Source organism: Typopeltis vanoorti, chromosome 23, assembly GCF_054136105.1.
Source record: "Typopeltis vanoorti isolate ZY-2024b chromosome 23, IOZ_Tvanoo_1.0, whole genome shotgun sequence".
NCBI lineage: Eukaryota > Metazoa > Arthropoda > Arachnida > Uropygi > Thelyphonidae > Typopeltis > Typopeltis vanoorti.
Genome location: NC_143571.1, coordinates 36,020,403 through 36,037,811, shown reverse-complemented (window position 1 = coordinate 36,037,811; position 17,409 = coordinate 36,020,403). Strand labels below are relative to the sequence as shown.

The 17,409-nt window shown below is 35.6% G+C and overlaps 1 protein-coding gene across 1 annotated transcript in view; it reads left to right on the top strand.

The window, feature by feature from the left end:
• Positions 1–17,409, top strand: part of mgl (low-density lipoprotein receptor-related protein megalin) — an 890,817-nt gene that overhangs the window by 457,389 nt on the left and 416,019 nt on the right. Inside the window, exons 44-45 of the mRNA XM_090412774.1 lie at positions 2,103–2,340; positions 8,964–9,131. Of these exons, the coding sequence (XP_090268900.1) occupies positions 2,103–2,340; positions 8,964–9,131 (406 nt within the window). The remainder of the gene's footprint in view (positions 1–2,102; positions 2,341–8,963; positions 9,132–17,409) is intronic.

The following is a 17,409-nucleotide window of genomic DNA, read 5'->3' as shown; positions in this document are numbered from 1 at the left end:
AACAACAGCTTTAAGAACAACTCAAACGTCACTAATCACTAATAGACTTAGTGATTAGTAATGTTTGAGTAGTTGATGCCCAGGTGGTGGGAACAGGGCACCCACTAGCCTATAGCCATAATAATAAAGTAATCTATTATAAAAATAAAAAAGATCTAGTTAGTATGATATGGGAGGAGTATGGGGCAACTCCTAGGTTTACCAGTGCCACCATTTCTTTACATGGCGTATGGAGTGCAGATAGTTATAAGGAATTAAAACAGCTTGGGCTTATGCAGAAGGATATAAAAGTTCTTTCCTTGAGGGTCCTACAGGGCACACTGGTGGCATGGTGTTTCCACCAGAGAATGACTACAATGATAACTAGAACAGGCATAGGGTAAAACACTTGTAAAGGCTTAGGCCTATATCAAGTCCAGACGAGATGTCTGGATGTGATGTAAGGGTGGTACTGCCCATAACCAGTACAAAGATTAATAAAAAAATAACAAGTGGTGTACCACAAGGATCAGTGCTTGGTCCGCTGTTATTCAATCTGTACATTAATGATATTGGGAAGGATTACAAGCGACATACAGTTATTTGCTGATGATGCAAAGATAGGTAGGGTAATCGGGAATGCTGCTGATATGCAGTCTTTGCAGAATGATTTGAATAGGCTGGAATTGTGGGCATGGGAAAATGGGTGTCAGTTCAATGTCAGTAAATGTAAAGTCATTCACTTCGGCATGATTAGATATCCAACGTCGTATTGTATTGGTGGGATTATGCTTGAAGAAACTGATGAGGCTAGGGATCTTGGAGTGTTAATAGATAGGAAGTTGAAGTTTAGGGGTCATGTGGCAAAGATTGCAAATGCAACTCAAAAGATAATTTGCAATGCTGAAATGAACGTTCACATGTAAAGATGAGGATGTTATTTTGCCTCTTTACAAGGCCTTGATAAGACCTCAGTTGGACTATTATGTGCAGATCCGGTCTCCTAGTTTACATTTTGATTCTGATATATTGGAGAGGTACAAAGGAGAGTGTTAAAAATGATATCAGGATTGTGGAATACTGATTATGAAGACAGATTGAGAATTTGTGGACTGCAGACACTAGCAAACAGGAGAAAGGGGGGTGATATGATTGAGGCTTACAAACTTCTGAAAGGTTCATACTGGAATTCAATTGATGGAATTTTTTAATTTATGGAGGGTGGGGAAAGGAAGAGAGGGGCATCCTTGGAAGCTGAGAATGAAGACCCCCAAGAAGGGTGTGAGAGCTAGATTTTTCTCTCAGAGGGTGGTGCTTGATTGGAATAGATTGCCATTGGATGTTGTGAATGCAAGCAGTGTGAATGAATTTAAGAATAAGTATGATAGCTGGTGTGTGTGTGTGTGTAGTATGTTGTCTCCCTCAATGAGTCTGACTGCCTGGAGGTCTCTCTTAATAATAATAATAATAAACATATATATATATATAAATCATCCTGAATCCTGAACACTTAAACAACAATTTAAGTTATAACATCCCAGATAGCCATACTGCAGTTATTCAATATTGACATTCACGAGAGCCTGCACACACACACGCAATAAACAATAGTGCACCAGTTAGAACAACTTAAAAAATACAACGTTTTTTGTTTCAATTATGTGTTGCAATTTTTACCTGTAATTCCCAGTTTTTTAGATACGTCAATGTTTATTACTATTCTCTTCCTTTAATGAATACCTGATGAAGGCTGTTATAAGCCGAAAGTAGTTGTATTATTCTCATTAAATTTTATAAGTTATCTCGGTTTAAGTCATTAAATCTATTTTTTAAATATATACATATATATATATATATATATATATACATACACACACACACACATACATACATACATACACACACTATGCTGAGAAAGGTATTTAGACACCTTATGTACCATGCAAATATTCATGGAGTGTTTGTGTAAGTCTGGCAATAAAAGGTAGGATGTACTGTACTGTGGATATATATATATATATATATTCATTCCCCTTGCCTTTTTTTTTTTTTTTTGTATATGCTCCTTAATGTAGTTATATTTAAATAGAAAGGAATTAAATAGTATTATTTTTTCCTAACAGAAATAAGGCCAGATGGAAGTATTTCATGGGTCAACATTGATAATATGGATGAAGTAAATGTTGTTTTGAATAAGGGTATTAATCCTGAAGGAATCGCTTATGACTGGACAAGCAAAAGAATATATTGGACTGATTCTGGAAATCGCAGCATATATGCTATGAATTTGGATGGCTCAAAGTTGGTAACAATAACCCGAGTGGAAAGACCACGAGGCATTGTGTTGGATCCTTGTAAAGGGTAGGTTTCATATAGACTTTTTTATTTCTTTAGTTCACAGTTAATTTTATATATTATTACTATTTTAATTTATTTCCTAACTTATTAAAAAAAAAGATAAATAAATAAATAAATTATATATATATATATTTATATACACACACACACACACACACACACACAATTAAAAACGTTATGCAAGATTAGCTGAAACATGTGAAACTTTCCTTCATTCTCCTAACATAAACAAATCCAGTCTGTCCCCTTTGTGGGAGATAGTACTTTTTAAATAAGCTAATCTTTCCTAAATTTTTTAATTGTATATATATATATATAATTTATTTATGTTATGTTATTTATTTTTAATAAGTTAGGAAATTTAATGACCTTTTTTTAGTTATCTTACGTTAGTTACTTAGGTGGTACAATTTGAATTATATCCTTTGCTTGTCACTGCTTATGTACCATGATAAGTGCTTGTGCTCTGAAGATTATGGTTAAAAAGCCAGTTATTGTTTAATTAGCTTTTTACTTGTACTGAAGATGCCTGTGATACTCAGGTGAAAATTCTACTAATAAATAATATTTTTTGTGAATTACTTCTATTATTATAATTTTAAACAATTAAAGAAATATTTATCATGTGGCTAATATTTCACTGGCTTTTTAACCATAATCTTCAGAGCACAAGCACTTGTCACAGTACATAAGCAGTGACGAGCATAGGATATAATTCAAACTGTAACAGAGAAAATACCTGAACTTAGTGCCTTCTAACATCGGATAAATAGAAGTTTTTAAAGGTGTTGTGTTGAACTTAAAAATGACTCTCCCAAATTTAAGGCAAATTAATGCAGCCATATTTTGGTTTCTTTGTTTTGGTTTGGAGAGATTGCCATTGCTTACTCTAAAAATATTCTCTATGACTTGTAATAAATTTTTATTGCATAGAGAATATTTTTAGAGTAAGCAATGCCAATCTCTCCAAATTGCAACAAGTATGGCTGCATTAATTTGCCTTAAATTTGAGAGAGTCATTTTTAAGTCATTTTTTTCTTCTATCTAATTTTGTGTGATAATGTCCAAAGCATTGTGACTTGCCATAATGATGTTAGCAAATGTATTTCTTGAATTCTCTAATACTGATATTATTATCAGTTCATCCTGACAGCCCATACTAAGCCAGGTTATAATCACAGAGAACTTCATACACTTCATTATATCACTGAAGTGTATGAAGTCCTTTGGTGAAACAGACTAAAATAATGATTAATTTTTTGGAAGATTTTTTTTTTTTTTCACTTGGCTATGCTACTTGGCAATAATTATATATTGGGTTTTATCCTTTATCCAAGTGTTAGCAAACAAAGTTTGTGCCTGAAATACTTTCAGGACTGGGGCAACTTGTGGTAAAGGTGATATAAGTTCTCATCACTTGCCTTAGTATCTCCCATAATGAGAGATACTAAGGCAAGTATCTCCACTACCCAGACCAGTTTCAACCTTTATTGAGGTACTGTTTAAGTAAAGACGTCTCTAAAAATTAGGTGATCCCCCAGACCACTCCCTATAAGTGACTGAAGAATCGTCCAACTGAGCGTTGTTCCACAGTTACAGGCTCACTCCATCACTGAGAAGAACTTCTCAGCGTTGACTCTACCTAGTAGCAGGCTCACCCCACCACCAGACAGAGCCATAATTTCAGCGGTGGCCCCCACTTAGAGACAGGCAAAAACCTACCCCAAGCAGAGCTTCTCATACCTCAAGGAAAGGGACCACTTCTGCACAAAAGCACATCAGTGGAAGCCAGCCCCAGAGTTGGTGATACTAAGGTGGAAGTAATGGAGAAGTCATATTTACCTATACAAGTTGCCAAAGGGTGTCATCACACTCTATTATTAAAATTCTCTCGATTAGAGATAAGGTAAATATAGGTAAATATGACTTCTCCGTTACTTCCACCATAGTATCACCACCTTTGGGTTTGGCTCCCACTGATGAGACCTCAATAAAGGTCGAAACCGGTCTGGATAGTGGTCTTTCCTTTAATGCATAGCATTATACATGTCCACAAGGAGATGTGCTTTGCATTATGGGAGATACTAAAGCAAGTGATGAGAACTTATACCACCTTTGCCATGAGTTGACTTGAATCCAGAGTAATTTAATAATAAGGTTGTGCACCTTTTGGCAACTCCTATAGGTGGGGATGACCTCTCATTGCTTCTGCCTTGGTGTCTCCACTACTGGACCTGGCTCCCACTGACGAGACCTCAATAAAGGTCGAAACCAGTATGGGTAGTGGCCTTTGCCTTAATGCATAGCATTACACATAATCCGCAAGGAGATGTGCTTTGGATTATGGGAGATACTGAGATAGGAGTGATGATAGCTTTCTCCACCTTTGTCACGAGTTGCCTTGGTGTTGCACCACCTTAGCTCAGTCCTGAAGATACTTTCACGTGCAAACTTTGTTTGCTCACACTTGGATAAAGGATTAAACTAAACTTATTATAGTCTAACCAAGTGAAAAATAAACTCTCAACAATTTCAGTTTTGTGTTCATCTGGTTCTGACCCATCAAATGTGTTCAAAGATGACTGTGTATATAAGGCACTAGAAAAGAATAGAGATCTGCAAGTTGTCCAGCTGTGTCATGCACACACATAGAGAAGAGTATACAAAAGAACATGCAGGTTATATAAGAAAAGTGGATATTATATCTAGCATTATTTCAAAGCTGAATGTAGAAACTATGAAAGTTTCATAAAAATTTATGAAACTTTCAGAGTTTCCACATTCAATATAACAAAGTAACGCTGGATCTAATATCCACTTTACTTATATAATTTTGCATCACCAAACTGAAGCCTTTTGGCTTTTTATTTTAGTAAATACTTTTACACAATAACTAAGAATTCTCTTAGGAAAAATACACGGAGTTTTTGCTCTTAAGGTTTCTACCGAGTCTGGCTCTCTCTCTCTCTCTCTGAGGGGGGAGGCTTGGGATTTCAAGGGATTTTGCTTTGAGAGAGCAATTTGCATCTCTGGGGGGTAAGTGTTTTCCGGTGTAGAATATGTGTGGTACTATTCAATGGTAGGGCAAGCCTGTCATTGAGTGGGACCAGTGCTGAGTTGGATGATCCTTCAGTCACTCGTTTAGAGTGATCTGGGGTATTGCCTAATTTTTAGACAGGACTTTACTTATATAGTCTGCCGGTTCCAACTCCCACTGAGCCGGGGAGGGGGGAGCAAATCAGGAGATTTGCCTGAGAGAGCAATTTGAGTCTCTGGGGATTGGGGAGGGTAGGAACGGCTGGGTAGTGCTATGCATTATACATGTCTATAAGGTTATCTATTTTGCATTATGGGATACTAAGGCAAGTGATGTGAAGTCATTAACTTCTTTATACGAGTTGTCCCAGTCCTGAAAATAGTTAAGGTGCAAGCTTGTTTTCTTACGCTTGAATAAAGGATTAAATTTATTTTATTCTATTGTCTAGTATTATTTCTGTAGCTTTATATTAATGAATATAAACCTTGTTTAGTTGTTCTATTTCTAATTTTAAAATATTAAGTTCTGTTTTATATATATATATATATATATATATATATATATATAAAAAATATTTTTTTATATATATGGGGTATTCTATTAATATTGTATTAATGACAGAAATTTAAGTCATTAAAATTATTGAACATATTTATTATATATATATCTTTATATTTATTATATATATATAATAAATATGTTCAATAATTTTAATGACTTAAATCCCGAGATAATTAAGAATAAAAGTTTAATACGGACACAACTAGTTTCATTGGTAAGCTAACTTCGGCAGGTTTCAAAGCACAAATATATATACAAAAAAGACACAGAAACATTATACGCTAACAGAGTTATCAAAAAAACTGAGTTCAAATTGGAGTCCGTGCTTCAGTTCTAGCTACATTTGTACACGTGCGTGTGATCTCGCAAGAACACCAGCACTGAACAGCAGAGCTGTGTGAATTTGGCAAATTGTAGCTAAGGTTGTTATTTATGTGGATAGAATCAAGGGTGATTTCTTTTGACTCCTTGATACGCCTTTCAAATTCTTTGTAACAGTTGTGAATATTAGAAGTTTGATTCTAGACCGACAGAAACATTATACACTTACAACAACAGATTTATCAAAAAAACTACAGTTAAGTTCAAATTGGAGTCCATTCTTCAGTTCTAGCTACATTTGTATGCGTGCGTGTGATCTTGCAAGAATGCCAGCACCGAACAGCAGAGCTATGTGAATCTGGCAAATTGTAGCTAAGGTTGTTATTCATGTAGGTAGAATCAAGGGTGATTTCTTTTGACTCCATGATACGGCTTTCAAATTCATCGTAACATTTGTGAATATTAGAAGTTTGATTCCAGTCTATTTGGTGTTGGCGGCCTTCATCAGAGTTTATAGAGAACAAGACATGGCTGGCGAGGGCACTGGCTCGGATTCTATTATAAGAGATGTCTCTTTTGTGCTTGTCAAGATGGAGAAAGATTGATTTTTCAGTTTGTCCATAGTAAGGTTTACCACAACTACAAATAATTCTATATACATATATATATATTATACAGTAAAACCCCTTTTTTACACTTTTCAGGGGACTGATGGAAAAAAGTGCAAATAGTAGGAAAGTGTAAATAGCAGGAAATGTAAAAAAACATTAAAAAAAAAGGCTAAAAGATGACTTACTGCTAGTATGTGAGTCTACATACTAGATTACAAAATTTAATAACTGAAAATAAATGAATTTACAATGCACTTACATTTATCTAGTTAAAAAAATCTTAAATTGTTGATTGTTTTTGCTTTTCGTTTTTTTTTTTTTTTTTTTGACTTAATGCCAGAATGCTTTACCTGTTTTTTTATTATCGTGTTCAAAGTGGACATGGAGAGTCCAAGATCTTATGCTAAATGCACATGTCTTCCGGCATGCCAATTTACACGTCCCACAGAATTGCCATCTTTTCTTCTACCGAAATACATTTTCTGTCTTTTTTCTCCATGTTACTAACATGGATAATCCACCATGTTATAATCCACCGCAACTTGAAAGCCACTTTCACATGCTAAATTACGTTGCAGAAATTCTGCAATATCAATTCGTACTGTGATTGAAAAATCATGGTATCGCTTATCACTACAGTATTGCTGCATGCACGCAAGTCACCATGAATGGCGGAAACGAAACTACAGCCGAAAGCAACGCCACCTGAGAAAAGAAATGGGCAGATTTCCGCTGAAATCGATTAGAAAATCGGTATTGCCACCGAGAAAAAAAAACGCAAATCATGGGAAATAATGTCCACATCAAGTTGTTAATGGTTGGAAAAAAATACATCGTGAGAATAAACCTTAAGATGGGACCAACAGAAAATAATGTAGAAAGTTTATTTTTCACTTGGTTAGAGTATAATACATTTAGTTTAATCCTTTATCCAAGTGTGAGCAAACAAAGTTTGCGCCTGAAAGTATCTTCAGGACTGGGGTAAGGTGGTACAACACCAGGGCAACTCATTGCAAAGGTGGAGCAAGCTAACATCACTCCTATCTCAGTATCTCTTATAATGCAAAACACATCTCCTTGCGGATATGTCTAATGTTATGCATTAAGGGAAGGGCCACCTCCCAGACTAGTTTCGACCTTTATTGAGGTCTCTTCAGTGGGAGCCAGGCCCAAGTGGAGATACCAGGCAGAAGCATTAGCAGGTCATCTCTACCTATAGGAGTTGCCAAATGGTGTGCCACCCTTTTTTAATAAATTACTCTGGATTTAGAGAAAGATGTTGAAAGTTTATTTTTCACTTGGTTAGAGTATAATAAATAAGGTCGAAACTAGTCTGGGCAGTGGCCCTTCCCTTAATGCATAACATTAGACATATCCGCAAGGAGATGTGTTTTGCATTATAGGAGATACTGAGATAGGAGTGTTGGTAGCTTGCTCCACCTTTGCAACGAGTTGGCCTGGTGTTGTACCACCTTACCCCAGTCCTGAAGATACTTTCAGGCGCAAACTTTGTTTGCTCACACTTGGATAAAGGATTAAACTAAATTTATTATAGAAAATGACTTAAATGGCAGGAAAACGTAAATTGCGGGAACATAAAAATGGCGTTTTACTGTATATATATAATTTATATATAATAAATATATATATATATATATATTTTTTTTTTTGATAGCAAGTTGGCTTGCAATATTCTTAAATTATTATAATTGTTATCTCTAACAGTCACAATAACCTCTTTAACATTATTGTTGTATCCAATGAAATATAATCACCAATTTTTTTGTAATCTCTCTTATGAGGTTTTAAAAAGTTCCTCAATAAAATTTTTTGTCTTCTTTTCTATATTCTCATTTCTTCTGATTCTGATTTGCATGGAGAGTTGTGAATGATTAGAATGCATTGCCTGTGATCATGGTTTCTGTAGAGAATCTGAATGTATTTAGGCATTTTGTGATGAGCTATGTATATGACAAAAGTGACTCCATGGGATCTTAGGATAATAATAATAATAATGTATCTGCATTGAAATTTATATACATGTATACAAAGGTAATTAGCCCTTAATAATTAAGAAATGCTTGTTAATGTTGCAGGTTTATGTATTACACTGAATGGGGACGCTTTGGAAATACAGGAAAAATTTTTAAATCTACAATGGCAGGTAACAAGAGAACAGCAATAGTGGAAGATAATCTTACTCAGCCTAGTGGTTTGGCACTTGATTATGATGATCAGAAACTCTACTGGACGGATGCTTTGAGGTATTCTGTTTTTTATTGGTTATTATATTATTATTATATTTATTTATTTTTTGTTTTGAAATTGGCATTTGATGTATGAGTTATTTTGTTTGTGTGGGCATGTGCTTATACATGAAGAGGAATTTGCCAAATTCATATGTTTCATTCTTGTATTATTTTAAGCAAAAAATAAATAAAGAAATAAATTAAAAAATATATATATATATTTATATATATATATAATTATTATTATATGACTGCTCCTCTAAGTACTCTAGAAGCTCATTGAGAGAGAGAGAGAGAGAGAGAGGAGCCTATGTAGATACTCAAATACCTATTATATCTCTCCTTCAACATGTTTTCTGAAGATGCACGTACAACATCTATGGTAGTCCAATGCATACCCACTACACACCATGAGAAAAAGCTCAACCTCACATGATTCCTAACACTATTCCTAGCCACATTCCACAGGTGACCACAAGTTCTCTCTCTCCACCTTTCATAGGCTGCAAAATCCCACAGGTGTCTGTACTGTAAGATCCTGTTTCTTTCTTTCTTTCTTTCATATCTCCTTTCCTCCATCTGTTTCTCAGATTTTGAAGACCTTATTCTCTTAATCTGTTGTCCTCAGATACACAATATTCCATAGGCCAGTTATCACTTCAGTTCCTACTTGCTGAATCTTTTCAGCTGTCATCCACCCCCATCTCCTTAGAACTCATGTGACCATGTCTACATACAGTAATCTAGACATAGTCTTATCAGAGCCTTGTAAAATTGGAGAATAACTATCTTATTCTATGCAATCTATGCATAGCAGTCTTATCAGAGCCTCTCATTCTATGCAGTCTTATCAGAGCCTTGTAAAGTTGGAGAATAACTTCCTTATTCCTTTAATAGTATTGTTACACAATGTGATAACCTAATTATATAACCTAATAAAATGATAACCTTGGCAATGCGACATTCTTTAAACATTAAAGTATTAGTAACTTTCAGCTACTAGTAAATTCTCTGATGCTTGATCACGCACATGCTGGTCTTACTATGTGTTTAAGTTGACCATGTTTAACTGTGTGTTTTTACTGAAAATATGCTGGTTATGTTTTGAAATGAGGAATCCCCCTTGACATTCAGTTCATTTCGAGTTTTTGTAATGACAGTTCAAGAACTGCCTGAGATTTCCTAACCACATTGTTTGTAATTGGAAGTTCCCATTCATTTTCATGTATATTATTTATTTATTTTTTTTTTTAATACAACCCACAGAAGGTCTGTGGGTTGTATTGGAAGTCTGTTCCATGTTTAGTATGTACTCTAGGTGGACTGGGAGTTAGATAATTTGGGAATCCTGCTTTAAAGACAAGCATGGCAATTTTTCAAGCCACTTCAGGCCTTTAATAAGCTTTTATAACAGGCAACAAAATTCACTTACTACCAGTAACTAGAGGAAATTTGATCATTTGGTATTGTTATCTGAATGTGCTCTTAATCACTGGATTCAAATAAAGTATAATGCAGTTTTAAAACAAGCATTTAATAATTAGGAGAGTTGACATCTGCCGTTATGTATTTGTTTCTTATGAGTCTTCCATTGGGTCATGTTCCAAAGGAGTGAAAGGAATGCAAGATTGTACTGCTTCATAAAGGAGGTGACAAAATTCAAGCATCAAATTATGGCCACCTGTGTGTCAGGTGTTTTGGTTCAAGTGTTAGAAAGACTGGTGAGAATCAGGATCTAGAATTGGGTTGACAACATGATATTATTTTTGATGGACAGTACAGATTTGCTAAAGAGAGGTCATTTCTTATTAATCTGCTTACTTATTACAATAATGTGACAGCCACATTGGATATGGGAGATGTATACATAGTAGTAGTATACTCAGACTTTGAAAAGGCTTTTGATAGATTATTGCATGATAAACTGAATAGTCAAACTGGAGCAGATGGGATTGGATATTATACCAGTGCATTGGATTGAAGATTGAATATCTGATAGGTATCAGCAAGTTGTGTATGGGGGAGCAATATCCAAGAAGAGGAAAGTCACTAGTTATGTGCCCCAGGGTCATCTGTTTTAGAGTCATTTCTGTTTAACCTGTATGTTAATGATACTGGGAAAGATTTGAATGGAGATATACAGCTGTTTGCAGATGACACAAAGTTGGGACGAACTATGAAGAGTAGAGAAGATGTTGTGACCTTACAAGAAGACTTGAATAGACTGATTGAATGGGAGTAGAGGTGCCAGTTCAATGTTCAAAATGTAAGGTTTTAAATTTGGAAAACAAACATGGGATGTAGAATTTACACTTGCTGGGGATATATTGTTAGAATAGAGGAAATGAGAGAGTACTGTTTGGATAGGGATAAAAGATCTTGGATAAGGATCTGAAATTTAGAGGACATATTGCCAAAATTGTTAGGTCAACACAACAAATTCTGGGAATGATGCAGAGAACGCTGACCTTGTAGAAGTAAGAAGATTCTGGTTCCATTGTTTAAGGCTCTGATTAGGTCATATATGAACTTCTGTGCACAGATTTGTTCAGCTGGTTTTCAAAAGGATGAAGAGATGTTGGAGAGGATCCAGAGGCGATCGACCAAAATAGTTTCTGATCTCTGAAATGTTGAATGTGAAGAAAGGTTGAGACAATGAAAATTGCTGGGTCTAGTAAATAGGAGGAAGAGGGGTGATATGATAGACATATGTTAGTAAGGGGTTATTAAAGGATTAATGTTGAAGAAGTTTTTCATAAATGGCAGGGGGGGGGGAACAAGAGGTTATCCCTGGAAACTCTATAAGGAGGATATGAGCAAGGGAGTGAGAAATAGGATTTTTGCATGGAGAGTTGTGAATGATTGGAATACATTGCCTGAGAGCATGGTGTCTGCAGAGAATTTGAATGTGTTTAAGGTGCAGTATGATGAGCTGTGTGTGTATGACAAAAGGGACCTAATAGATGAGTTTATGACTCCATGGGATCTTAGGATTAATAATAATAATCAGCATCTGTATGCCTAACACAACATTTTTGAAAGCATTAAACAAAAAAGCAGCATTTATCATACCTTTTGCCATACGTGTAAGCACCACAACTTACATTTTGTATAGATCTTTCCTTTCAAGGCATGCTAGACCTGTAGTAGGGACTGTGAACTTTCCTCATATAAGGGTGCAGCAGTAACACAATTCTTTAGGCTGGCTGCTGGATAGTACACCTTGCCTGTTATTTTTATCAGAACTTCAACTAATAGCCTCAACCATTACTATCCATATTAACTTTTTTAACTACATTCTTTACTATTTTTCCCACACTAGAGGGATCTGACATCTGGTGTTAATGAATGATAAATTTTGAATCACTTCTGACAGAGAATATAGATAGTTAAACCTGCTAATTTTGCCACATATGCTAGTGGCTTCTTCTGGGTTAGGATGAACAAAAAAAAAATAAATATGCAATAAGAGGTACACATGAACCATTACATAACTAAAACCACTAAAACCATGTAGGAAACATTATACAAAAGTAAAAAAGAAACAGAAACACATGAAGCATAGGAGCTGACATGGGTCAGTCATTATTCAGCAGATATGCATGATAGTTGGCACAAAAGTTCAAGTCTGATGTGTCAAAAGATCTAATAAGTGACTTCCAAATGTCACATAAAATCATTCCTTGGTTTCTGTTGAGAGTGCCTTGTGAGTGGATAATCATCTTAGCCTCTTTGTTGTTGTGAGCTCTGAAGTTGTCTTCTATGTAAGGCATGGAGCTCTTATCTCATTCAATATTGTGTTGAGTGTGAGAAAAGTGGAGTGCCAGATCTGAGCTGTCTTCTCTATTGTTATTGACATCTCCAATATGCTCCTTTTGCATAATTTCCAAACTTCTAGATGTTTTACCTATGTAAGCAAGGTCACAAGAACATGGAATATTGTAAACTCCAGGATGTCTGTTGAAAGGGTTGTGGTCCTCCTTAGATGAACATAACAGAGCTTATATAGTCAAAATGGGCTTGAAAGCCACTCTTATATCATGAGATTTCAGGAGATTGGCATTTTTGAGAAAAAGTTTTTTAAGAAAAAATTTATTAAGTTAAAACTGATGTACATTTATGCATATTTAAATCAGTATACTTGTGCCTTAAAAATATATTAATTTAGACATTTCTTCAGTTCTGCAGTTCACCACAGTGGTTAATTTCTTGCTAGCTTGAGAAAAACTTAGGTTCAAATTCTGTTGTGGTGTGGGGAATTTTTTTTTTTGTGCTATTTTTCAGGTAATACAAAATTATACATATGATGGGATTTTTATTTCTCCCTCATCGAAAAGACAAACTGGCTCATTGATATAAATTCTCACATTTATTTTATTTTTATGGTCTCACGAATCAGTACTATTATGTGACTAAAAGAAATTATCGTCAGCTCCTAAGTCTATCTATACATACAGCTCATGCATACAGTTTTTTAAAATTTGGGATGGAAAATAAAATGTACATGAAAATTAATTTTAAATAAACATGCTAGCTTATGTGGCTTTCCTGAAACAAGCATACATCTGGTAGAAATAACAAACTGTGGGAATAGGACTAACCACTGTATTCTAGTAAGATCAAATGTTGAAAAGATTAATAAAATTAACCTTTTCAAGACCTTGAATTCATACTCCATGGATTTAACTAAAGTGATGAGATAACCAGGAAGATAAATTTTCTTCACTGTTTTTATAATTTCAAACAAGAATATATATATATATATATATATATATATATATATATATATATATATATATATATATATATATTTGATTTTTTTTATTTTATTTGCTTTGATTTTTCTTTTTTTGTATTTATGTTTGTTTATTTTATTAAATGACGTGAGGAGCTCAAGGATCTTCTTCAGCCATATCCAAGTTAGCTGGTCTTTGGCGTGGGCAGCAGGGTTTATCTGGGGTTTTTCATCCCACAAGCAGGCTCCCTGTGAACACACATGCTACAGTCATAGGATACTCCAGGAATAAGGAGTAACCAACCTATTCTGTACGATTTCAGTTCCGAATGCCTACACAGTAAAAATTGTAGGTCTGTGTGTGAGCATAAATTAGGATTTTATGAATTTCTCACATTATAGTCTTACATTATCAGCCCTTCCTTCTTTGAAGCAACAACAGTTAATGGAGAAAGCTCTCTTGCCATGTTGAAGAATTTCTTCATCCCCAAATTGTAAAGATTAACTCTTTCCAACAACACTATTCTCCAGTAAGATGGAGTGCCACATGAAATAATGCCTTCCTGAACAAATGGATTGGTAGGGGCTGATCAATTGGTTGATCGCTGCATTCACCTGATCTTAACCCCCATTAGATTATTTAAATTAAGGGGATATTAAATCCCACATTGTTTTAAAACCGAATAAGAAACTCAAAGATTGGAATCAAAGAGTTTCTTGCCAAATATAGTAAACTATAAAGTATCGGCGACCACTAGCGTGAGCTAATGCAAGTGACCCTAGTACGTAGTACAATACTGGACAACTCGTAGCAAAGGTGGTGAAGTTCTAATCGCTATTGTTAGGTATTTCTCATAATGTAAAAACACATTTCCTAGGAAATGTATGCTGTTATTACATTATAGTGGAAGGTCACTACCCAGACCGGTTTCAGCCTTTTTTGAGGCTTCATCAGTGAGTAGCTAGACCAATTAATACCAAAGTGTCTAGCGAAAAGAACTTATATACTCTGCTATACGAGTTTCCAAACAGGTGGAACCATTAAGTTACTTAAATATAAAGAGCTAATAAGCTTTATTTCGGCGATATAAACATTATTTAAAGCCTCAAAAAAGGCTGAAACCGGTCTGGGTAGTGACCTTCCACCATAATGTAATAACAGCATACATTTCCTAGGAAATGTGTTTTTACATTATGGGAAATACCTAAGAATAGCGATTAGAACTTCACCACCTTTGCTACGAGTTGTCCAGTATTGTCTTATTATCTTAATGGAAAAGAATGCCAAAGGTTTTGGAAACTGATGATGGTATGATTATGCCAGTTCCAGGAAAGGTGAGAAGGGAGATTTCGTCTTGACTCTTGAGCTGAGCATCATCAAAAAGAAATAGAGATCTGAGGTATTTTTTTATGGAGAAAAAGCAAAATTGCATTTTGGAAGTATTGACATTGACTTGGTTGCTTTAACTACAACGAAGAATACTGTGGAGATCAGTGTTCAGGACATTTATTATAGATGATCTTGAGATGTTTGAGCACATCTCAAGATTCATGGCTTGTCGTATGAGTAGGATTAGTGGAGTGTGCTATCATAACAAAACTATAAATAGGGTTTGCAGTCAATGACAGCAGGTCATTTATATAAATTGGGTAGAGGGTGGGTGAAACGACAGAGTCCTGAGGGTCCCCAGCATTGACAATAAAGTCCGAGGAGAGAACACTATCCACTATTACACATAGGGATCGATCTGAGTGAAAACTGGCAATCCATTTACACAAGAACAAAAGGTAGCCAAATGATTCTACGTTGTTAAGACCTCAATGCCAGATTTCTAATTGCTATCAAAAGCCTTGGAGATGTCAAGATCAATGGCACAGGTTTCTTCAAACCTTTCCATGGAATGGGCCCAAATGTGACAATGTAAGCCAGAAGATCTCCTGTAGATCTAGAGTGGCAAAATCTGTGCTGGTGGTCCTTAATTAGATAGCGGTTCTCAAGGTGTTAAAGAAGTTGACTATTGATAACCTTTATTATTACTTTAGACAAAACTGTGTGAGAGCAATAGGTGGATAGCTTGATGGTAGATATTTATCTCACCCTTTTGGAGGGGGGGTGGGGCTGGTTGTATATGAGCTTTCTTTGATGCTGAAGGGTAGATCCCAGCTGAGTACAGTTTAGTGAATAGATGACAGAGAACAGGTGTCAGTTCAGGAGTACATCTCTTGAGCACAATGAGTGGAATTCCATCAGGACTGGGCTGCCTTTATAGTATCCAAGTTCTTATAGATTTTTCTGATGCCTTTCTGTCAGATGGTCACCAGAGTCATGAGATGCATTGTTCTATGCAAGGAAGGAAGTAATTTGCCATGGTGATCTATGTACCAGTTTGAGGAGAAGAATGAAGCCAAGACATCAGTCTTGTCTTTAGATGATGTTACAATGCTATTGTTAAGACAAGACAGAGGAGAAAGCGCAGATGGAGAAGTTGTGCTTGGCAGCTTTGGTGAGGGACCAGACAGTGTGATTGCAAATGACACACACATCAAGATTTCTACATTTATCCTTGTTGAATACACACTTTGCCCTTTTGATGATGGTTTACAAGTTTTGCTGGGAATTATATAGGTTGTGAATGAAGTTGGTGTTTTGGTCTCAAGCCACTTGTGAAAGGCTATTTGCTTTTCTTGGATAACACTGGCACACTTTTTGGAGAATTATGGTTTAGATATAGATTAGAGAATTTGAACAGAGGAATGAAAATGTCCATTCTAATATGGATTATTTCTCTAACAAGATCACAACAGATATCTGGATTTGAAGAATGAAAAAAATAGTCTGACCATGATTGCGAGGAGTAAATGTCATGCAAGTCCTCCCACTTGCCATTGTTGTAATGCCAAAACATGCAAGGGTTGTGAATGGCTGAAGGAAGGATGCTCCACCAGAGATGAAACTTGGATAAGACTGGTGAATTGCCAAGAGGCAGTCACCCGAAGAGAGCATCTGGATCGAGAACTAGTTTAAGAAAATATCTCTGGTGTTGGGTGAGTGAAGAGTGATGAATGATCTCTTTTAAGCCATTACTTAGAGCAAAAATCTCTGCCTCTCTTCCAGCTTAGTGATTTCAAAAAAGGGAGCCAATACATGCATTTTCTATGGGTTGGGTTTGTGCAAATAGAAAGATAAAAATAGTTATTAGTTATTATTATTATTATTCATGACACCTCCAAGGAGTACGAAGACTCATTATGAGTGGACACCTACTGTACAACTCTCTGTCTCCCCCACTACACTGAACCGAATAGAAAAAGTAAGTATATATACATACTAAAACTATATGCTAAAAATTACAAATTTAAGTTCAAATTGTCTCTAATCCATTGGATTGCATTCAGGGTAGCCTGGAACAGGTCCGTCAATGTGCCCTGAAAACTCTGCAGTGGACAGTCCTGGATAATATGATTGACAGTCTGTTGATCAGCACCACAGTCACATGTTGGGGATTGATGCAGGCCCTCACTTGTACATCATGGAAGCACATCTGGCATAGCCTGTCC